Source organism: Siniperca chuatsi, linkage group LG18 (genome assembly GCF_020085105.1).
Source record: "Siniperca chuatsi isolate FFG_IHB_CAS linkage group LG18, ASM2008510v1, whole genome shotgun sequence".
Lineage (NCBI taxonomy): Eukaryota > Metazoa > Chordata > Actinopteri > Centrarchiformes > Sinipercidae > Siniperca > Siniperca chuatsi.
This window is the reverse complement of record NC_058059.1, coordinates 415,515-439,041: the sequence shown is the minus strand read 5'-3', so window position 1 is coordinate 439,041 and position 23,527 is coordinate 415,515. Positions and strand designations below refer to the sequence as shown.

Genomic DNA, 23,527 nt, shown 5'->3' with positions numbered 1-23,527 from the left:
CTTCTTCAGCTCCTGTCACTCGTGCTGTGTTCTGTGTTTGCAGGTGTTTACGGGGACGTTCAGAGAGTGAAAATCCTCTTCAACAAGAAGGAAAACGCTCTGGTTCAGATGAGCGACGCCACTCAGGCTCAACTCGGTCCGACACAGTTACTTTTCTTTCTTTTAAAACCCTTTCTGTTAACGACGTGAGCCGTGTTTCAGGAAACACGAGAGTTCGACGCTGCCGGCATCATAAAGTACTGATCTTTAAGCAGCTTCTCGGTGGACTCGGGAAACATCCTGTCATTATTTCATAGAAGAAAACAGGATTTCATAAATGTTGTAGCATCAGATTTATTGTTAAATTAATTTCGGTCTTCGAGAATAAAACTGCCAGAAGAGTTTGATAACTGAATAAAGTAGTTTAATTAATGAGAATAACATTTTTGGAAATGGAAAGTAGATCATGACTTTATGGTCAACAAAACAAAGTTATATTTGTTTTTTAACTCCTCATTTGTTTGGAGCCAAAACTGTATTACTGACATATTATTGGCTGATATTAAACAAACAAGATACTCAGCTGGACGTTTTACAGTGAAAATACATCAAAAATATATTAAATATATAGATTATATTCATATATATATATATATATATATATATATATATATATATATATATATATATATATATATATATATATATATATATATATATATATATAAACACACTTTGTTCTTCAGTCCGGTTGTTTTATAAAATACTGAAAACAAGATAAACATTAACTTTAGTTTTCCCGCTGACTGAACGGATGTTTCTGAGTAAAATTTAAGTGAATTTATGTTTTTTTTTTTTTTCAGGAAAAAGCGCCAAATTTTAACATTTTCTCTGATTTATTCATTTATTCTTCCCGACAGCGATGAGTCACCTGAACGGCCAGCGTCTCCATGGTAACGTGATTCGGGTGATGTTGTCCAAACACCCGGTGGTGCAGCTGCCTCGCGGGGGGGCGGGGCAGGAAGAACAGGCGCTGACTCGGGACTTCTCAGGCTCCGCCCTCCACCGCTTCAAAAAACCCGGATCCAAAAATTTTAACAACATCTTCCCTCCGTCGGCCACGCTGCACCTGTCCAACATCCCGTAAGGCTTCTTTTACTCACCTGCGCTAAAGCTGCGAATCTGTTCCGCTGCGTAGTTTTAGGTTTTGTGACTTTCTACAGTTGTTGTGTAAACATGTTTCTCTCGCCCTCCCTGCTCGTCTGCTAGCTCGTCGGCGGCGGAGGACGAGCTGAAGGATTTGTTCTCCGCCGGTGGATTCACAGTGAAAGCCTTCAAGTTTTTCCAGTGAGTACCAGCACACCTGTAAACCGTCTAACCCGTCCGCAGGCTCCGGATCCAGGCGCTTAGTTTGTTCTGGCTAAAAGATCAGTTCCTGTCGGACGGCACGATATCAGATTTTTAAACTCCGGTATCGGTCACAGTAGACCGAACGTGGCTGCCTCGTGTTTTTGATGATGTCACTTCCCCTGCTGTCACAGGAAGGACAGGAAGATGGCTCTGATGCAGCTGGCGTCGGTGGAGGAAGCCATCGAGGCGCTCATCGCTCTGCATGACCATCAGCTGGACCACAACCAGCACCTCCGAGTCTCCTTCTCCAAGTCCACCATCTGACCTTTGACCCCAGGAGACTCTCCACACACAGATGTAAGGAGGGTCGGCCGTTTAACCTCCGTGTTTACGAACTATTAGCCTGTTAGTTTCGAGCTTAGCTCGTTATCATGACGTGTTCAGACGGCTGAAGCTGAACAGCAGCGCGTAAATTTAGATTTAGAGATAAATGTTTTAAATGTATTACAGTGATCTTAGAGGCCAGAACAGGAAGTGGTCTCGCTGCACGCTGGACCTGCTGCTGCTGAAGTCTTTATGTTAGCGGGACACGTTCAGGTGAGTTAGTGTTGCAGGAACGGCCCAGGTCCTCGTCACGCTGCGGGCGGTCAGCGTTTACGTCTGTCTGACAACACGGACCCGTTGTTATCACTGTACGCCGTTAATGTGCTGAACAGAAAGATTGACAGCTTAGCAACAGTAACTACGGGGGGCGGGGCTTAGTGAATTGAAGGGTCAATATTGGTCAGAATCAAACTGCACTTTTCTCACCTAATTCGTTCAGCCCTGTCGGCGCCCGACTTGTACCACGCATGTGTGAACATTATACTTTATGGAAGCTAGCAAGCTTTAAAAAAAACTTTATTAACAAAACAATTTTATACAAATACACTACAAGTCAATACAAATAACAATACAGGGAGTATTTGAGGAAAAATCACTCACACAAGCAGAAACATAAATTGTACAACGTAATACAGAAGTCACGATACGTAGCGAGCGCCTGTTTAAAGATTATTTAAGGCTTGTTATCGATCGCCGTAGCAGACGTCGCTCTGTCTCAGATCACTAACTTACTCATCTGAACGCCGAAACCAACCAACTCTCTCAAAGCGACGTACAAAATCCCGCAATTCTCTTCAGGCAGCCGCACCTACAAGCCCTACTGTGGCTAACAGCTAACTAGCTTAAATGCAGGCTAAAAGTCAAGGCTAACATGCTAATTGTTAACTAAAGTCAAAGCTAACAGGCTAGTAGCTCGTTAGCATCAGTGCTGAAGTTGTGACCCTCCGCTGGACTTTGACTGTTTTTCTTTCGGACCCCTTCATCTGACCTTTGACCTTTGGACTGACTAAGCATCCAGACTCAGGGCTTCTGATTGGCCCGTGGAGGGAACAAGCGGACCAATGGGAGAGCCCCATCGCCACCGAGCTTTCTGTGCCTACAAACACTCTGATATCACGGTGACGGGCGACGACACACGGACCAGGCGTGTCGCCATGGTTACAGAGCACATTCCTGAGCGCCCAGTAGCAATGCATTGTGGGTAGTGGAGTTCAACAAGGAGCTAATGTGAGTTGAACTTTTATTGTCTAAATGTTAAACGAATGCAGAAAAAAATCATTTTAAAGTTAAAAAGAGAATTTTCAAAATAAAATCTGCTTTTTCTCAAAATGCCCAAATGACGGAAATATTTAATTTTCTTTTTATATATTTAAAGTTACTCAGCATGGATAAAAATTGGTCTTTGATTTTTATTAATTATTGATTATTATTAATGTAGAATTGTAGGTGGCTGCGATCTCAACCTTCCTCTGTGCCTTATTTCTCTGAATTCTGCTGGTTTTTGATTTTTTGGGTGGTGTTTGGGTGGAGTCTTGGTGGCGGCTCATGTTGATCTGACTTTGGATTTTTTTGTAGAATTTTTTCACTTAGTAAAAAATATTTTTTTGTTATTTGTCGTATTGTCGGTATATATTTTTTGGGAAGGTTTTTTATTCATGAATGTATTTATACTGTACAACATGAAATAGGTAATGCTTTTGATGTCCCGCCCACCTGTCGCACCTGCGTGTGTGTATTTATATGTGTGTGTATAAATATATCTCTGTGTGTGTGTGTGTGTATCAAGCTGAGCTGTGATTGGTTGATCTTCAAATGTCCCACCTTCTTCTTTTCTATTAAAAACAGATTTAATTCAGATCCAGCTCTTGTTTTTTAGATTATTTTTGCTCCACCGTTTAAGAAACTTTGTGGCCGTTTTTATTTTCATTTTATGGATTTCTGGCGTTGATGATTTTCTTTAAACAGGAAATAAGCCACTAAAAACAGGAAGCTGCTGATTCCCAATTTGCCTTCTGACCTCTGACCTTTGGTTAAATGTTGTAGATATAGAGTGAAAGGGCGGCGTTGGCTAAGCTCTGCGTTGTTGGGTTTCTTTTGTTTCAGCAGATAGATTCCAAAATACATTTTTAATTAGAATTTTTGGAAACGTCTGAAAAACGTTTTAAAATTAAATTAGGTGATTATGAAGCCTTGAAAAAAAGAGGGGGGCGGGGTCAAACCAAGCCAAAGTTTGCGTGCCTTTTAATTGGACCAACTCGTTCTCCCGTTATGGTGTCACTTCCTGTTTAAATGGCTTTCGAAACAGGTTTTTACTTCTTACATTAAGTCATTTTTAACTTGCTACTCGTAACACAAAACATATTTTAACGTATAATTATGTACATTTTAAGGTTTTCATGTCTTCGTGTAATTCAAGTAACGAGTTACAAAACTTGTTTCACAGGAAGTGAAAGTGTTTTTGTCCTCCGTTTTCCCCACATCAGAGCTGTGACGTCACATCAGAGCTGTGACGTCACACGTCTTATAAAGGTGGGGTTTTGTTGAATGGAATGTAGCCCCGCCCCCATCTGCACGTAGCCCCACCCATTCCATCGTACCACACGCCCCGTGATGTGGTAACCAATCAGAACCAAAGGAAGCCGGCATCTCCGCCTACTCTGTTAAATTTCCCAGCATGCATTTCAAAACTTCATTAAACGTTTCTCGTCGCTGTTGTTGGTGAGCGCTGAGTCGCTGTTTGTGTTTTAAATGTTGACGTCACACATTGTAACATGAAACACAGCGACAGACATTTTACACGTGTGAAGTTGTGAGAAGTTACAGGTGAAACGTTAGTCGTTTGTAACGTAGCTACACACACAGCTGGAACAGCTGCGTACACTTATTAACGTGTAATTATAAGTACTGTAACATGTTCTGTGTCAAATAATAACTACTGAACTTGTATCTCACGTAGTTTTGACACGTTACTTGTTACACTTTACAATACATGTAATTATAAGTATTGCAAGACGTTACACGTTAAATACTAAAGTAGTATCTTACATACGCAGATGTAAAAAATACTTGTTACACGTTACAATACGTATAATATGTAATTATAAGCATACTTACACAACATACACTACACGCTAAAACCCGCGTATTGTAAAGTGTAGCACTGTAACTGTAGCTAACACGTTCCAGTGCTCGTGAGCTGGTTGTACAACTGTTGTCACATGTTATAATGCATGACGTATGCCGGCCTTTGACTTGCGGTACTTGTTACACGGTACAGAACGCGAAGTGTAAAATGTTACGTTTACATCAAAGTGTTTGTTACACACTCGCTACATGTAACCGGTGTGTAACGCGAGTATCGCTGGAAAATAAAGACGTAAGAACAGAAAACTGTTTGAAACCCGTTCAGATGTTCAGATACAGTCTTAGTTAATTAAAACCGGTTTTAATCATTTAGAATATGTTCGCTGGTTTATTATTAGTTATCCACAAATTTACTTTGAAGTTTATTTTTTTCCTTTGACACTTTAACGGCATAAAACTCAACCCGAACTGTTTTTATACCCAGATGTACCCTTTGTTTTTTATGCTAATGAATGTAAAGTACCTGTGGTGCATTGTGGGACTGTTATTGTTATATGAAATATTTTTTAATATTGAACCAGTGCATGAAGGAGGGGGGGCTTTTATCTGTGCTTGATCCAGAAACAAAACATGGATTTTTATTTATACTGAAAGTGTGACAGGAAGTTGTAGCATGAATCACTGAAAAATTAAATAAATCATTGACAACCAATGACTGGCCTCGGTTTCTGCCACCTTTGCCCTCCCAGCCAATCAAACTGGGGGAAATTTTCAACAAACAACACACTAAAGTGCAGCTTTTAAAGGATAAAACTTTATTGTTCCTGTGTTGACACAATCCTCAACTGTGATTGGTCGGTTCGCAGACTACAGCAGATAATTGTAATTTAAAAAAACAACAATAAACAAATAAGAGTCCTACTGATCCTATTGGACGACGGCGACTGGGGTTCGTCCGACTCGAAGCTGATGTCATCAACCAAACCCCCTGTGGCTACGCTAACAGCTAAGGGCTAACAGTAAAGCAACATGGCTTTAAAAAACACCTGCGATCGTACACACACACACACACACACACACACACACACACACACACACACACACACACACACACACACAGTACAGTGTCGAGACTCTGCCGAACAAACAAAGCTCAGAAATGTGGATTTTTGTCTTTAATTTTCTTTTTTTAATTTATTTGGTCCTGTGTTTTATTTGATGTTTGAATCACATGAAATGTCGCGACCATTAAACGTCAGAATACTGGAGTTCAGCGTGGAGTCGTGGTCTGTGTTTTGGCGGGGGGTGTTAGTTTGTGTCACTGTCCCGTGCGACAGAAGCGCTAAAGAAATTAAGACATTTTTATAATAAGACTTAGGATCTCGTACGCTTCCCCGAGTTCCTTTTTATAATTACAAAATACAGATTTACTTTTTTTATAATAACGAGGTACCGATTTCGTAACTACGAGACAAAGATCCCGTGACTCCTGTTCAAATCACGAGACAAAGACGCCGCAGACGGGTTTTTTACTCGTTACGGGTTCTGTAACTACGAAAAAAAGACAGATGAGATTTTTTTATAGCTACGATTTTGTAATCACAAGATGAGTTTCACATTTAAAAAGGTACCGATTTTGTAATTACAAAATAAAGATCTTGTAATTTTGACGTCTTTTTTAAATTACAAAATACGTTTTCTGTTATTATTAGATCATTTCGCGGTGAGATACAGAGGATAATCACGAGCAGTACCCTTTCGTAAAACGCATTTTTTGTTACAGAAATCAGCCGAACATTTGAGAAAATGTATCAGAATTCAGTTTTTCCTCATTCGCTGATCGTATTCACATTATTATTATTATTTTTTAACCTCAAAGCTGCACAAATCAATATTTTTAGACTGACGCTCAATCAAACAGAAACACTCGAAGGAAAACAACTGAGGCATTTTCTTGTAATATGAATCTCAGAATTATGAGAAAATTGAGCTTTTTGAACGAATAGTTTGCAGGAACTGAAGTTCCTTTGGACAGATTGTTTTTACTGTGAAGACGTGAGACATCCCGTCTCCTCAGTATGTTCGCCCGTTTATATTAGTTACGTTTTGTTTCTGTCTTTGTCTTCTTGAACTAGTTGGGAAGTCAACGTCCATAAACAACACATGTCCGTCCCTCGTCCCAATACTGACTCACTTAATACTCTGAATGAAAGAGTCAGAGACGTTCAGGACTGCAAACTGCTCCCCGATAGTTCCCAAACATCACGTCGAGTCCAGCCCTCGGACCCGGGGCCGTTGTGGATCCAGGAGCTGACTGCAGTCCCGGGTCCCACCGGTCAGAACGAGAAAACGTCTCCAGCCGGTTTTTGTTGGGTGGAAGCGTCGGGCTCAGCTGCAGCGCGACGCACATTTTAGCCTCTTTTAGCTCCTAGTTTTGGATTTTCGGGCCAAAAATCTATTTATGCTAAATTATTTACAGTCTTTTCTCAATGCAAAAACTACGGAGGCAAACAACAGCCGTAACAATTTAACCGCTACTGAATACTTCCTGTTGACATTTAAACAGCCGAACTTATACAACCGAAATATTTTATTTTGAAAACCGTCAGTCTGAATCTGTGAGAGGAAACTCAAGCGGTTTTCAAAGTAAAAGATCTCAGAACTATGAATTCTGCTTCATCAGTTGTGATCAAGCTTCACGGTTAATGTCTCAGCTGTTCTTTGTTTCCATAAAAAACTTCACAAACTTCATGAAACATTAAAGTTGAAGAAAATCAACCAACGGGAAGAGGCCATTTTAACTCCTCTCTCCCGATTGGTCGATTGGTTTTCTCCGTTTTCAGAGACTGAGCAATCAGCTGCGATCAAAGATCGGACAGTTCAGTGCGACGCGTCGCTACCTCCCACTTCTTTTGTCCTTTTTTGCTTTCCTTCCCTGCTGCGCTCTCATTGGCTTGTTCTGGCATCATTCCGTTTTAGCACCAAAAGGAACATAAATAGTTAAAAACACACGCGCGCGCTCACGCACACACTTCAGTTTTTCTCATAAAAAACAAATAAACATCAGTCTCTTTCTCTCGTCTCCTCCTCTTCCTCCCCGCCGGTCGCGAGGAGGAGCGTGCAGCCGGTCGCCGTGGTAACTAGACGTCGAGGATCTCCTCGGCGGTGCCGCCGCAGCGCAGCCGGTACCGTCCGGTCCTCCAGCTGATAGTCGGGTCCCACAGAGCCGACAGGAAGATCTGCACCGCCATCGACTCTCTGATGAACCAGGCCACCGCGAAGTCCAGCTTCGAGAAGCTGAGCGGGCCGCCCTGCGGGAAGGAGAGGGAGAGCGTTTTTATATATATATATATATATATATATATAAAAACAAAACATTTCTCATTTAGCTTGAAAAAACCTTCACGTCGGTCTGAATGTTTGTGTTAAAATTTAAAACACAAACTTACCTGAACTCCAGTCAGCTGGATGTAGTCGGATATAAACCAGGCGAGACAGTGACACATGAAGAAGACCATCATGTCCCACCTTCAGCACACACACACACACACACACACACACACAGATTAAACAGGGCCGCCGCTGACCTCGACCAGCCGTCACACTTGTTTGGATGCACAGAGGAGGCGTGACCCTGAATGACATCACATCCACGCTGGGGGGGTTCCGTGCCGTCAATTCGCACGTCCGTGTTTCCGAACCGTTTTTGTAATATTCACGCTCACACAGAACGCCAATATCACGCAGCGAAAACACAACGTCACTTTTTTTAAAGGAGATGGATTTCAGCCGCCGCGCAGCGACGACTTCCTGCAGCGACGACTTCCTGCTGCGACGACTTCCTGCTGCGACAACTTCCTGCTGCGACAACTTCGCATCGCCGTGCCGTTCATGCGTCGCTCGCCGAGGAAACAGCTGCTGATCTCCACACAAACACATACCGCTGTGAGTGTGTGTGCTGGGCGCCGCCGAGGGGAAGTTACCTCAGCGGCCACGCAGCGAGCAGCTGGTCCAGACTGCGAACAGCTAACGTTAGCTAGTTAGCAGCTACGAATGATTGTACGAGTCATGAGAGAACGCGATCAATCATCTGATCGCTCTGATTACTCCACCCACAGCTTCCAGCTCCAGAACGTATCTGCGAGGCCTCTGGTTTTAGTTTTATTCCTAGCTGCTAACTAGCTAGCTTCACTGCTGATGTTTACGGTTATATACTGTTGGTAGTTTAATCTGCAGCAATGCATCATGGTCTATAAGATCGTCACGTGTTTGCACTATTGGAGAAGTTATTCTAGAGAAAATGCGTGTGTCGGGATTTATATCGATATTGCAGCGTAAAAATAGATATTATTTCCACCCAGAACAATAAACCAGGAAGTGTTTGCATCAAGAGAACGAAAACACGCTCGACATCATCGTAGCAGCTGCTGCTCCGTGACTGGCTGCGTACCTGAACACGTGATGAGCGGCCCAGCCAATGATGAGGCTGGCCAGGAAGCACTCGGAGACGGGCTCCAGCACGGTGCCAGGAAGCATGTTGATCCGCAGCTTCGTCCACCTGAGAACACAAAACACACCTTTATTAACTTCATCGGATTTAATACGTCGACAATTAACCTTCAAACATACAACTGTATATAAAGCATCTACGTAACTACAGTATGTGGCTGACATTTTATTCAGAAATACTACATTTAATCACCTCAGTGAATGATTCAAATGAATACAGCTATCTTAGAAAACAGAAAGAATAAAATACATTATACATGTAATAAAACAGGAGAAATTTTCACACTTACAAACATTAAGGCCATCGCTAGAGTTGTAAAATATAATCACATATGAATTCTCCACTTTAAATATATATAATATCACAATCTGACAACATTACAGAACTGTGTAATTATATTATGATATTATTACAGAGTCGGGGGCGAGTAGGAAAAAAACGTTATTTAAATATGAATAATACAAACAGCCAATCAGATAAAGAGTTCTGAGGTTACCTGATCATGCGCGACTGGAACTGGCCAATCGAGTACGACCCAGAATTCTGCAGCGCCACCTGTGTCGCCATGGAGAACTTCCAGCCCCTGAGGGGACAGATACGGGACAGGAAACAGGAAGTAATAAATCATCCGTTTCATTTCCCTTTGGAAAAACCACATGACATCAGCCAAACTACAAGTGCTAATGCTAACATGCTAACCTGTCAGCGATGGCTTTAGCCATGAAGTAATCCTCAGCGATGTACTGAGCGAAGGCGACCAACCCGCCGGCTTGATCCAACACGTCCTTCCTCATCAGACACGACATCCCCGTCACACACTTGATCCCTGTCACATTAGCAGAGATGTAGGAGCGAGGATGGGACGTCCCAAAATACACCTAAACACAGGTTAGCATTAGCATTTGTTAGCACTTACAAAAAGAGAAAAAACACTTTATCCTCATCGCGTTAGCTGAGAGGTAGAAGCGAGGTTAGCATTAGCTTCTGAAAAGACAAGTCAGATTTAGCATTTGTTAGAATAACAGAGTAAGGAAATGATGTGTTAGCATCCAACAGCTAGATAGTGAGCTTAAAAAATAATAGCGAGTAAGATGTAATCAACATGTCAACATTCAAAAAGAAAACGTGTAATAGTAATGTTACCGCTGACAGCTATTCAAAGCTTGTTCAGTTGTATTTATAACAGGAGTTATCTCACTGCACTCTGACCACACAGCCGGGCGAGGCCGAACTCTTTATATTATTGTTATTAAAAATCTGGAATAGCTAGAAAAATCTAGCTATAAAATTTGAGTCTCATTAGCTTCAGAGGCTAGTGCTAAATAGCATTCAAAGACATAATTTAACATGCCATTGGCGAAGGTTTTTATCGCATGCGCACTTGGAAACCAGTCAGCAGACTTAGCATGATGTTAGCTTGTTAGCATTACCTGCTCCAGTGTGGCGGCGAAGCCTTGGCGTTCAGCAACATATGGCAACCCGTGGACCAATCCCACGTTCTCTGTCATCTGATTGGTCAGATCTGTCAGGGTGTCAGGTTTCACTGCCACACACACACACACACACACACACACACACACACACACACACACACACACACAGAGTTAGCATTATCAATTATGATGAACAAGTCTCAGCGTCTACAGCTCGTACATCAGCCAAAAACTAAAACTTCACTGACCTCTGATGCCGCTGTCGCAGATCCAGACCAGGCTGTATTTGGCTCCTTCGTAGCCCGGCATCAGGTTGTTGATCTTGGGGTTGATTCCAACTTTCTTCCCCCCTGAGAACCAAAGAACAACACATGCAAACATTAGCTGCTAACGAAAGGACTCAAAAAAGTGAGTTACTTAAAGCTAGTCGCTTCAAGAACATAACAGAATAAACGGTAGAATAAAGTCAGCGTGTAATATGTCGAATGACAGAACAAACAGCGAACAAGAAATAAACAAGTCTTTTCTCACCGATGAATAATCGAGCGTCTATGTTCGGATATTTGCCCAACAACTTTTTACAGACGTCAACAGCTGGATCGTCTTGATCCTGAACGCACAGCAGGATCTCATACTGCAAAACAAAAAGGTTCAAATTACTGTACGAACGAATCCCTGCCTGAAACAGACGTGTTTAGGTAGACTGTAGCTGGGGGCAGTCGGGGGGCGTTGGGTAGCAGTTAGGGGCAATCAGATGGTACTTTGGGACAGTCAGGCGATAGCTCGGGCCAATTGGTTGCTAGTCGCAGAGCAGACAAACGGTGGTCAGATGGTCTTGGCCGTCAGAGCGTACCCAGGTGCAGTCGGTTGGTGGTAGGGGCGGTCAGACCGTAAAGGGATGTTAGTCCGGGAGGTAATATGGTAGTCGAGGTCTGTCGGAAGCGGTAAGGATTAGTCAAATGGTAGTTCGGAGAGTCAGACTGAAGTTGCAGGAAGTTGGATGGTAGTAGGGGGGCGCTACGATGGTCGACGGAGGCGGATGGATGGTAGTCGTGGGCAGTCAAAGAGTAGTTGGGGTAGTCAGCAAGAGACAAATGGCAGTCGGGGGTAGTGGGATGGTAGTTAGGGGTGATTAGGTGGGTTGGGGGTAGTTAGCGTCACCTTGGGGTAATCCAGTGTAAAAAATGTCTCCAGGTTGGAGATCAGGTTCGGGTCGACGCCCTTCAGTGGCTTCAGCAGAGAAACTCCTGCCAGCTGCACGAATGGCTGTTTGACCTCTGACCTTTTCTTGTGGAGGTGGAGACGCCTGAAAGAGACAGAGGGGTCAGAGGTCAGAAACCACGTGATCAGCGGCACCAACGGTGACAGTACAGCATCTGAGGTTTGATTTTAAACTGTTCAGGATGTGCATCAAACAGAACAGCTTCGTCCTCCTCGCCCGTTTGCCGTCTTTGTTTTCAAGCAGATACTTTTAAACCAGTTCCCCCTCTCGAGACTTACAAAGTTATCGAATCTACAGTTTTATTATATTTGTGACGTGTCGGTCACATGATTCCAGAGATCATCAGCAGGTAGAGAGGACGACGACGCAGTGAGAGCTGGAACATTGTTTTGATTAAATTACAGTCAGATATGATCATGAAAATATCGACTTTAAGACGAATTATAAGAATTATCATGTTAGTGATCTACAAACTTCCGTTGGTCCGATCAATCATTCGCAGCAAGCTGTTTAAAACTAACAAACGAGTCACTGATGGTTTTCTTGTACACAAGACTTAAGTCTGATTCACCGTGTAAAAGATTGATTTGAACATCAGTGTGATTATTTTATCAGTGATTTTTCATACATTCATCACATTGTAATAAAAGGTTGGGTCATATGATGATACACAGTGAGAGGACAGTCTGGGGCAGTCGGATGGCAGTCTGATGGTAGTCTGGGGCAATCGGATGGTAGTCGGATGGTAGTCTGGGGCAGTCTGATGGTAGTCTGGGGCAGTCGGATGGCAGTCTGGGGCAGTCGGATGGCAGTCTGGGGCAGTCTGATGGCAGTCTGGGGCAGTCTGATGGCAGTCTGATGGCAGTCTGGGGCAGTCGGATGGCAGTCTGGGGCAGTCGGATGGCAGTCTGGGGCAGTCGGATGGCAGTCTGGGGCAGTCTGGGGCAGTCGGATGGCAGTCTGGGGCAGTCGGATGGCAGTCTGATGGCAGTCGGATGGCAGTCGGATGGCAGTCGGATGGCAGTCGGATGGTAGTCTGGGGCAGTCTGATTGGTAGTCGGATGGTAGTCGGATGGTAGTCGGATGGTAGTCGGATGGTAGTCGGATGGTAGTCTGGGGCAGTCTGATTGGTAGTCGGATGGTAGTCGGATGGTAGTCGGATGGTAGTCGGATGGTAGTCGGATGGTAGTCTGGGGCAGTCGGATGGTAGTCGGATGGTAGTCTGGGGCAGTCTGATGGCAGTCTGGGGCAGTCGGATGGCAGTCTGATGGCAGTCTGGGGCAGTCGGATGGCAGTCTGGGGCAGTCTGATGGCAGTCTGATGGCAGTCGGATGGCAGTCTGGGGCAGTCGGATGGTAGTCGGATGGTAGTCTGGGGCAGTCGGATGGCAGTCTGATGGCAGTCGGATGGCAGTCTGATGGTAGTCTGGGGCAATCGGATGGTAGTCGGATGGTAGTCTGGGGCAGTCTGATGGTAGTCTGGGGCAGTCGGATGGCAGTCTGGGGCAGTCGGATGGCAGTCTGGGGCAGTCGGATGGCAGTCTGGGGCAATCGGATGGTAGTCGGATGGCAGTCTGGGGCAGTCGGATGGCAGTCTGGGGCAGTCGGATGGCAGTCTGGGGCAGTCTGATGGCAGTCTGATGGCAGTCTGGGGCAGTCTGATGGCAGTCTGATGGCAGTCTGGGGCAGTCTGATGGCAGTCTGATGGCAGTCTGGGGCAGTCTGATGGCAGTCTGGGGCAGTCTGATGGCAGTCGGATGGCAGTCGGATGGCAGTCGGATGGCAGTCGGATGGCAGTCGGATGGCAGTCTGGGGCAATCGGATGGTAGTCGGATGGCAGTCTGGGGCAGTCGGATGGCAGTCTGGGGCAGTCTGATGGCAGTCTGATGGCAGTCTGGGGCAGTCTGATGGCAGTCTGATGGCAGTCTGATGGCAGTCTGGGGCAGTCTGATGGCAGTCTGATGGCAGTCTGGGGCAGTCTGATGGCAGTCTGGGGCAGTCTGATGGTAGTCGGATGGCAGTCTGATGGCAGTCTGATGGCAGTCTGATGGTAGTCGGATGGCAGTCGGATGGCAGTCGGATGGCAGTCGGATGGCAGTCGGATGGTAGTCTGGGGCAGTCTGATTGGTAGTCGGATGGTAGTCGGATGGTAGTCTGGGGCAGTCGGATGGTAGTCGGATGGTAGTCTGGGGCAGTCTGATGGCAGTCTGGGGCAGTCGGATGGCAGTCTGATGGCAGTCTGGGGCAGTCGGATGGCAGTCTGGGGCAGTCTGATGGCAGTCTGATGGCAGTCGGATGGCAGTCTGGGGCAGTCGGATGGTAGTCGGATGGTAGTCTGGGGCAGTCGGATGGCAGTCTGGGGCAGTCGGATGGTAGTCGGATGGTAGTCTGGGGCAGTCGGATGGCAGTCTGATGGCAGTCTGGGGCAGTCGGATGGTAGTCGGATGGTAGTCTGGGGCAGTTGGATGGCAGTCGGATGGCAGTCGGATGGTAGTCTGGGGCAGTCGGATGGTAGTCTGGGGCAGTCTGATGGCAGTCTGATGGCAGTCTGGGGCAGTCGGATGGTAGTCGGATGGTAGTCGGATGGTAGTCTGGGGCAGTCGGATGGCAGTCTGGGGCAGTCGGATGGTAGTCGGATGGCAGTCGGATGGCAGTCGGATGGTAGTCGGATGGTAGTCGGATGGTAGTCTGGGGCAGTCGGATGGTAGTCTGGGGCAGTCTGATGGCAGTCTGATGGCAGTCTGGGGCAGTCGGATGGTAGTCGGATGGTAGTCGGATGGTAGTCTGGGGCAGTCGGATGGTAGTCTGGGGCAGTCGGATGGCAGTCTGGGGCAGTCGGATGGTAGTCTGGGGCAGTCTGATGGCAGTCTGGGGCAGTCGGATGGTAGTCGGATGGTAGTCGGAGGTTAGGTTTTGGACTGTTGGTCGGACAAATAAAGACGTCTGGAGACGTCACGTTGGACTTTAGGAAATTGTGATTTGTCACTATTTTATAACATTTCAGACCAAACAAGTAACTGTGGAAATAATCGGCAGATTAATCAATGATGCAAATAATAACTAGATGCGGCCGTCGACTGAGGTGTTACATGCACACTGAGGAGGTTTCACTCTGAACCTGTTTGCTGCAGATTAAACAAACTCTGCCGTGTTTGCCGTGAGATGGTCAGTCAGTGTGAACCCTGAACAGGCTGACGAAGTCCTGACCACACAGGTGATAACGTATATATAAAATCTGCATCCCTGCAACAGAGTTGGTGCTTATTCAGTCTTACGAAGTCCTGGAAAGATCTGGAGGGTCTTTAAAAGTCCTGGATACTCCTGAAAATCCTATAATCTTTTTAAGTCCCCCGGAGAATTACATAGAGCATTTAAAATCCTGGAAATTGTGTATTTGTGGAAATTAATGAATTAATGTGCAGACTGACGAACAGACAGCAAAAAGCTGAATTCAGATTACTGTGACCCCAAAACTCAGCGACCTTTCAGGAGCTTCCCGGGTCACATCTGCTGATTCAGTGTACACAGCCAAATTTATTTTTATGTCTTTCCAGGTTCTGTTTGGTTTAATTAAAAGATATCAAAACCAGACCGTGTGTGCGGAAATCTGATTTTTTTTTAAATCAAATTCCTTTAAGGTATTTAAGGAGACACACCTGTGAATTAATTGGAAAAGAGTTACTGGAAAAACTCTGGTTGCCTCAGAAGCTTTGTCCTTCCTTAACTCCACTGAATCTAACTTCCTTTACAAAATGTGTCGCTTTTAAAGTGCCTGACATGACTTAAAACCCATTAATCTACAGTTATTATCTCTTTAAACCAATACAAAGTAGTTAAGTTCTGTGTTTGCACCGTGTAAAGATGGTGGAAGGAGCCAGGAGTAACCCTGAAATTCACTCAGAACCTTTAAATGTAGGGGATGGCTTGCTACGACGTGATTTGATTAATGCCGAATTGAAGAGCGACTCTTAAGACTTCAACAAGCCATTTTGCTTTTGTCGACCACCCGAGAGCAGCGGCCGCTGACCGCGACGCTGTTAAATCCACCGGTTTTAAAATGTAGTTCGGCGTCAACAGAGGAAACAGGAAATTCATGCAGCTGACGAACGGGACAGAGTTAGAGCTGTGATGATGACCAGTACGAAGAAATAAACCCATTTCAGCTTCGTTATGAACTGTCCCACCTGGATAAATTCTAAATTAATTAATTAATTACGGTTACCAGCAGCTACACGGATCCCTGAGCGAGCTAACCGGCTAGCGGGTAACCGGGAAAACGCCCAACAGATAACCGCTCGCACGCGGAGGCTTTATCGGCTGCCGCACTTTCAGAAACCCGCTCATTTATGTAATTTAATGTAATTTAATGTTTAATCTCGTAAGTCACAGAGACGTGAGAGCAGAACACAACAGAGCAGGAACACGGCTAGCTGTTAGCTCGCTGGAGTTAGCCCCTCAGCGGCTGACTTACACATAGATGATGGACATGAAGTGCATGAGCCACAGCACGAAGAACAGGATGAAGCCGAACACGGCGAGTCCCTGCATGGCGAGGTCCAGCAGAGCCATGGCGGTCAGCGGGGCTGCCGGGGCTGGGGGCCGGCTGGGGGTCGCAGAGGCTCGGGACAGAGTCGACCAGCTGGCCGGCCTCGGAGTGGGACCAATCGGAGGAGCGGAGTGTGAGAGTCCGACTCTGGGGGCGACGAGCTCGGCTTGTTTAGGCCAGTTATCCGGCCTCCGGCAGAGGTAGCGGCAGCGGGGAACGTCGGGAGCTCCGGTAGCGGGGACACAGACACCGGCCTCGGCCTGCTGGTGCTGGTGTACGGGTCACGGTGCGAGCTTCAGGGGTTTGACAGTCACCAGACCGGCCGACGGTCAGCTGACCAACCGGGGGGAGCGGCGGCAGGCACGGGACGCTGGGTAGCAACAGCGAGAACGACACTTCCGGTAAACACCTTCTTCTTCTTCTTCTTCCTGTTTGACGGCGGTTGGCCGCTCAGTGGCGCATTAGCGCCGCCTCGCGCTCCGGAGTGCGCAGCAGCGGCAGACTCTAAATCCCTTCAAAATAAAACAAAATAAAATGATGGGAAACCCGCGCGCACACGCACGCGCCCTGAAGTACGTGTAGTCCTCCGTGCTCTCCATGGCAGCCACGCACTTCCTGTTTATCCATCACATCCTATGAAAAGCCACAGCAGCCTCAGTGATGCTTTAATGCGAGTCCCTCACTTTCTTCCTCATCATCTCTCCGAGTCCCAAACGGCTCAGACCTCCATGCTCCCGCCTCCTCTTCCTCGCGTCCGTCACACAGGCCTGTTTCCTGCCACCTCCTGGCCTCGGCCCGCCACGGGTTTCCTCTCTCCTGTGGCCACTACCTGCCCTCGTTACTTCGTCCCACCTTTCTTGCCACATTTGATTTGTTTTTTCCCGGATTAAACATTTAACCTCTGCTTTACTGATACTACTTAGCATTTCTAGATTTGTTTTCTGTAAAGCCCTCCGCCCCGCGTGCGCTGGCAGAAGAAGTCTTACCTGCCCCCCAATGTTCTTGTGACTGACTGAATATCTCGACGGCAGTTTGAACGGAAAGACCTTAAACTTGCCGGATCTGAGGGTGAATCTGAGCGTATCGACACCTTGTCTCGTCGGGTCGGCGCTTCTCCCGCTGAGTCCCCTTCCTGTTGCCGGTACTGCCGCCCCACATCCTGCCTCAGGTTTCTCAGCACCAGCCGAATAAATCTGTGTGAAACTCCTTCGTTACGTGGTAGTTTAGAGCACCTATACTGTGACCTTTCCCTCCAACAAACAGCGGCCTGTTTCAGGCCAAAGAGGCTTGTCCTCGATCAGACACGCCCACTTCTCCGTTCTCCCGGCGCTCATCGCCGCGTCCTTCTGAACTGCAGCGGCACTTCTCCGCGTTGTTAACAGAGTATTTACACATTTCTATAATGAACTAAATGTGACAAAGTTACCCGATAAGCTCCGCCCACACAGGTGAGTCACAGGTGAGTCACAGGAACACTATCTGACCACATTTTCCACCGCTGACGGGAGGAAAACCGGACTGCAGACCAGGGACACGCTCAGTCTGAAAACCGCTTTGCGACGGTTTCCTGAAACGGCTCTGAGGGAGTTCCTCTCGTGTGGTGGGCGTGTCAGCTGTTAGCCAATCACAGCCACGCATATATAAACCCCGCCTATTCAAAAGGCAGCGCACTTGCTACACAACAAGGTGTTCGAGGCACCGCCATTTTCCTTTAAACGTTTTCCTACATCTTGTCGGGGCTGAACGCAGCGCAGGAGGCTGACGCGTTACTCGGACTTTTGGTACTTTAAGTTTATATTTTTACACTTTCATACTTTGACTTTCGTGGGAATCTGATCGCAGGACTTTCTACACGTGGGGTGCACGGTGGCAGAGCGGCTAAAGCTCCTGCCTCCCAATAAGGAGATCGTGGGTTCGATTCCCAGACCAGACCAACGCCACGCAATCTCTCGGTGGAGTCTGCATGTCCTCTCCCGTGTTACCGTGGGTTCTCTCCGGGTTCTCCGGCTTCCTCCCACCGTCCAAAGACATGCATGTGTAGGTTAATTGATAACTCTAAATTGCCCGTATTGAATGAATGAGAGTGAATGGTTGTCTGTCCTTGTCTGTGTCTGTGTTCGCCTCTGCGACGAGTTGGCCACTGTCCAGGGTGTACCCTGCCTAAGGCCCAAAGTCACTGGGATAGGCTCCAGTCACCCGCGACCCCTAACGGGACCAAGCGGTAGAAAATGGATGGATGGATGGATGGACTTTCTACACTGTGGAGTTACTGCAGTAAAAGGTCGGAGTACTTCTTCCACCTCTGGAGCTGCATGTTAATAACAAAGAAACGCAGATGAGTTTATTAACATTTATTAAATCACATTTACAGACAGTTTGTTTTTCAAGATCTTTCTGGAGCCACAGTTTATTTGAATGTTTTCCAGCTGAGAGCAGCGCTGGACGAAGCACTCAGACCCGATACTGCAGCGAAAGTACCGACACACTCTGAAAACTAAAGTATTAAAGCATTAAAGCAGTGCAGCGTCCCTGTGGCTGCTGTGCTGTTATATATTCTATCATCAGGTTATTATTCCTCGTGCATTAATGTAAAGCAGGATGTTGCTGCTGCAGCTGGTGGAGCTGGAGCTCATGTTGAACCGGTTTGTATCGGACTGCAGCTGATGATGCTTTTCATTCTGGATCCATCTGCCCATTCTTTTCTCCGTCGATCCATCGATCGATCCATCGATCGGTTTGGAAAACTGGTGAAAACGGTGAGAAACGCCGTCACGACGACCCAGAGCCCAAAGCGACGCCTTCAGCGTGTCGTCGTGTCCGACCGACAGTCCGAAGCTCGACGTTATTAACAAACATCACAGTTATTACAGTCGTTCAGAGGAAAAGCAGCAGATCTGCACATCTGAGCAGCTGCAGCCAGGAAGGGATTTACAGGAGAAACGACTCCAAACATCAAAACAGCTGCTGATTCATTTCAGTCGACTGATCGACTCAGCTGAACTTGTACAAACTGTCGGGGAGTTTAATTTATAACTAAACATATCTGATCAACTCTTCATGTTTTGTGTAAAAATCTTTATGTGTAAAGTAACTAAAGCCGTCAGAGAAATGTAGTGAGGTAAAAGTCCAACATTTCCTCTGAGACGTGGAAGCAGAAGGCGACGTACCTGCACATTGTTTTATTACACCGTAATAAACCACACCTGGTACTTAACTTATCTGACCTGTCTGCTACACACCGCACATCTGAAGACAGCGAGGTGGAGATTCTCAGTAGAGAGAAGAGTTGGTTTGAAAGACGAGTCAAAGAAGCCATTTTTGTGAAAAAAGAAAACCCCTCTTTGAACAGAAATGGTGGTCTGAGATTCAACCTGCCAAAGTTTACCACAGTGTGTTAACACCGTGGTCAAGCCAATCACATGCTAATCAGGTACTTAACAGTGATGAGGGAGGTGCAGCCAGAAAACAATAGGCCTGATTACTGATTACTGGGCCATCATGGAAACTATTAGGTCAGTTTCAGGTGAAACTAGGCAGGTAAACAGCAGACACTCAGGTAGACTCCTTCCTGAGGGCGGGGCTTAAGCAACACAGAGTAGCTTAAATCTCTGAGTTCTCAGACCATTTTCACAATTGAGAATGACTTCCGGATGGGAGCCGAAACGCCTTGATTCTGAAAACAGCGTCCAGACGACTACGACTGAAACCTTTTCTACGACATCTGACCTGTATTATAGTGTATTATATGCTTTGCTCAGTGCTTCTGTTCCTGTGTGCATTGCATTATGGGAGAATAACAGCACAAAAACCTTGTCTGTATTTAGTCTGAACTCTGTGAACTCACCACAGACTGTAAACCGGGTCAGAGTTAGTCTGGATTTAGGACACGATGACATGAAGACGTGTCTCTCAGACTGACCAGGAGCTAAGGTTAGCGACGCTAACATTAGCTCATTAGCTCATGAACTCATCACAACAGACGCGTCAGACGGAATAAAGCCAGTGTTTTATTAATAATCTGCAGTTTACGGCGAACACGTTCAGACGTTCTCTGTGGACGACGTGACGCCATGAAGTTTGTTGCGAGCGGCCCACGAACACTCAGCATTCTCCTTCCAGCTCGAGTCCTGCGTGTCGTAAACTTCCTGTCGAGCAGAATCACACGATCAATAATCAAACATTATGATCGATAATCATCTGGAGTGACTGGATGAGGCTCGTTACCTTCTTCCAGATGGGGATGTTGGCCTTCAGCTGGTGGATGCAGTGCTGAATCGCCTGCTGGCCGTCATGGCGATGAGGAGACGAGATCGCCATGGCAACGCTGGCCTGGCCCACCTCCACCCACCTGAGGGACAAAGTTCTCAGGTGAGTTTGACCTTCACCGCCCTCTCAGCTTCCGTTTTCTCCCTCCAACATTTTGTTCACCATTTAGCGTTAGCTTAGCTCGCTCGCTAACGGGACAATAACTTCCCGGTTTACGTGAAGTTATACTGTGACCTTTTCCTCCAACAAACAGCGGCCTGTTTCAGGCCAAAGAGGCTTGTCCTCAATCAAACACGCCCACTTCTCCGTTCTCCCGGCGCTCATCGCCGCGTCCTTCTGAACTGCAGCGGCACTTCTCCGCGTTGTTAACAGAGTATTTACACATTTCTATAATGAACTAAATGTGACAAAGTTACCCGATAAGCTCCGCCCACACAGGTGAGTCACAGGTGAGTCACAGGAACACTATCTGACCACATTTTCCACCGCTGACGGGAGGAAAACCGGACTGCAGACCAGGGACACGCTCAGTCTGAAAACCGCTTTGCGACGGTTTCCTGAAACGGCTCTGAGGGAGTTCCTCTCGTGTGGTGGGCGTGTCAGCTGTTACCCAATCACAGCCACGCGTATATAAACCCCGCCTATTCAAAAGGCAGCGCACTTGCTACACAACAAGGTGTTCGAGGCACCGCCATTTTCCTTTAAACGTTTTCCTACATCTTGTCGGGGCTGAGCACGCAGCGCAGGAGGCTGGCAGCGTTACTCGGACTTTTGGTACTTTAAGTTTATATTTTTACACTTTCACTTTGACTTTTGACTTTCGTGGGAATCTGATCGCAGGACTTTCTACACGTGGGGTGCACGGTGGCAGAGCGGCTAAAGCTCCTGCCTCCCAATAAGGAGATCGTGGGTTCGATTCCCAGACCAGACCAACGTCACGCAATCTCTCTGGGTGGAGTCTGCATGTCCTCCCGTGTTACCGTGGGTTCTCTCCGGGTTCTCCGGCTTCCTCCCACCGTCCAAAGACATGCATGTGTAGGTTAATTGATAACTCTAAATTGCCCGTATTGAATGAATGTGAGAGTGAATGGTTGTCTGTCCTTGTCTGTGTCTGTGTTCGCCCCTGCGACAGGTTGGCCACTGTCAGGGGTGTACCCTGCCTAAGGCCCAAAGTCACTGGGATAGGCTCCAGTCACCCGCGACCCCTAACGGGACCAAGCGGTAGAAAATGGATGGATGGATGGATGGACTTTCTACACTGTGGAGTTACTGCAGTAAGAGGTCGGAGTACTTCTTCCACCTCTGGAGCTGCATGTTAATAACAAAGAAAGCGCAGATGAGTTTATTAACATTTATTAAATCACATTTACAGACAGTTTGTTTTCAAGATCTTTCTGGAGCCACAGTTTATTTGAATGTTTTCCAGCTGAGAGCGGCGCTGGACGAAGCACTCAGACCCGATACTGCAGCGAAAGTACCGACACACTCTGAAAACTAAAGTATTAAAGCATTAAAGCAGTGCAGCGTCCCTGTGGCTGCTGTGCTGTTATATATTCTATCATCAGGTTATTATTCCTCGTGCATTAATGTAAAGCAGGATGTTGCTGCTGCAGCTGGTGGAGCTGGAGCTCATGTTGAACCGGTTTGTATCGGACTGCAGCTGATGATGCTTTTCATTCTGGATCCATCTGCCCATTCTTTTCTCCGTCGATCCATCGATCGATCCATCGATCGGTTTGGAAAACTGGTGAAAGCGGTGAGAAGCGCCGTCCACGGCGACCCAGAGCCCAAGCGGCGCCTTCAGCGTGTCGTCGTGTCCGACCGACAGTCCAAAGCTCGACGTTATTAACAAACATCACAGTTATTACAGTCGTTCAGAGGAAAAGCAGCAGATCTGCACATCTGAGGAGCTGCAGCCAGGAAGGGATTTACAGGAGAAACGACTTCAAACATCAAAACAGCTGCTGATTCATTTCAGTCGACTGATCGACTCAGCTGCACTCGTACAAACTGTCGGGGAGTTTAATTTATAACTAAACATATCTGATCAACTCTTTGTGTAAAAATCTTAATGTGTAAAGTAACTAAAGCCGTCAGAGAAATGTAGTGAGGTAAAAGTCCAACATTTCCTCTGAGACGTGGAAGCAGAAGGCGACGTACCTGCACATTGTTTTATTACACCGTAATAAACCACACCTGGTACTTAACTTATCTGACCTGTCTGCTACACACCGCACATCTGAAGGCAGCGAGGTGGAGAGTCTGAGTAGAGAGAAGAGTTGGTTTGAAAGAGGAGTCAAAGAAGCCATTTTTGTGAAAAAAGAAAACCCCTCTTTGAACAGAAATGGTGGTCTGAGATTCAACCTGCCAAAGTTTACCACAGTGTGTTAACACCGTGGTCAAGCCAATCAATGCTAATCAGGTACTTAACAGTGATGAGGGAGGTGCAGCCAGAAAACAATAGGCCTGATTACTGATTACTGGGCCAACATGGAAACTATTAGGTCAGTTTCAGGTGAAACTAGCTAATCAACAGATACTCAGGTAGACTCCCTCCTGAGGGCGGGGCTTAAGCAACACAGAGTAGCTTAAATTTCTGAGTTCTCAGACCATTTTCACAATTGAGAATGACTTCCGGATGGGAGCCGAAACGTCTTGATTCTGAAAACAGCGTCCAGACGACTACGACTGAAACCTTTTCTACGACATCTGACCTGTATTATAGTGTATTATATGCTTTGCTCAGTGCTTCTG

General features: G+C 46.4%; 3 protein-coding genes across 5 annotated transcripts in view; 1 reads left to right on the top strand and 2 right to left on the bottom strand.

The window, feature by feature from the left end:
* LOC122865862 (polypyrimidine tract-binding protein 3-like) overlaps positions 1–5,509 on the top strand; it is a 14,562-nt gene extending 9,053 nt beyond the window's left edge. For all 3 annotated transcript variants that reach the window (XM_044174816.1, XM_044174815.1, XM_044174813.1), the window contains exons 11-14: positions 44–136; positions 900–1,122; positions 1,249–1,326; positions 1,521–5,509. In XM_044174816.1, coding sequence (XP_044030751.1) covers positions 44–136; positions 900–1,122; positions 1,249–1,326; positions 1,521–1,653 — 527 coding nt within the window. In that variant the 3' untranslated portion in view covers positions 1,654–5,509. The remainder of the gene's footprint in view (positions 1–43; positions 137–899; positions 1,123–1,248; positions 1,327–1,520) is intronic.
* An 80-nt stretch (positions 5,510–5,589) lies between these two features.
* ugcg (UDP-glucose ceramide glucosyltransferase) lies at positions 5,590–16,995 on the bottom strand. The gene is made up of 10 exons (XM_044174820.1): positions 16,433–16,995; positions 11,902–12,046; positions 11,272–11,374; positions 10,989–11,090; positions 10,738–10,850; positions 10,007–10,185; positions 9,804–9,890; positions 9,248–9,355; positions 8,247–8,325; positions 5,590–8,108 (listed from the first exon to the last, which is right to left on the bottom strand). The coding sequence occupies exons 1-10, from the start codon at positions 16,528–16,530 to the stop codon at positions 7,938–7,940; spliced, it is 1,185 nt and encodes a 394-aa protein (XP_044030755.1). The 5' UTR covers positions 16,531–16,995; the 3' UTR covers positions 5,590–7,937.
* A 3,499-nt stretch (positions 16,996–20,494) lies between these two features.
* Positions 20,495–21,158, bottom strand: LOC122865985 (molybdopterin synthase catalytic subunit-like). The gene is made up of 3 exons (XM_044175082.1): positions 21,075–21,158; positions 20,732–20,899; positions 20,495–20,652 (listed from the first exon to the last, which is right to left on the bottom strand). Exons 1-3 carry the CDS (start codon positions 21,156–21,158, stop codon positions 20,548–20,550), a joined length of 357 nt encoding a protein of 118 aa, XP_044031017.1. The 3' UTR covers positions 20,495–20,547.
* Between the last annotated feature and the right edge of the window lie 2,369 nt (positions 21,159–23,527).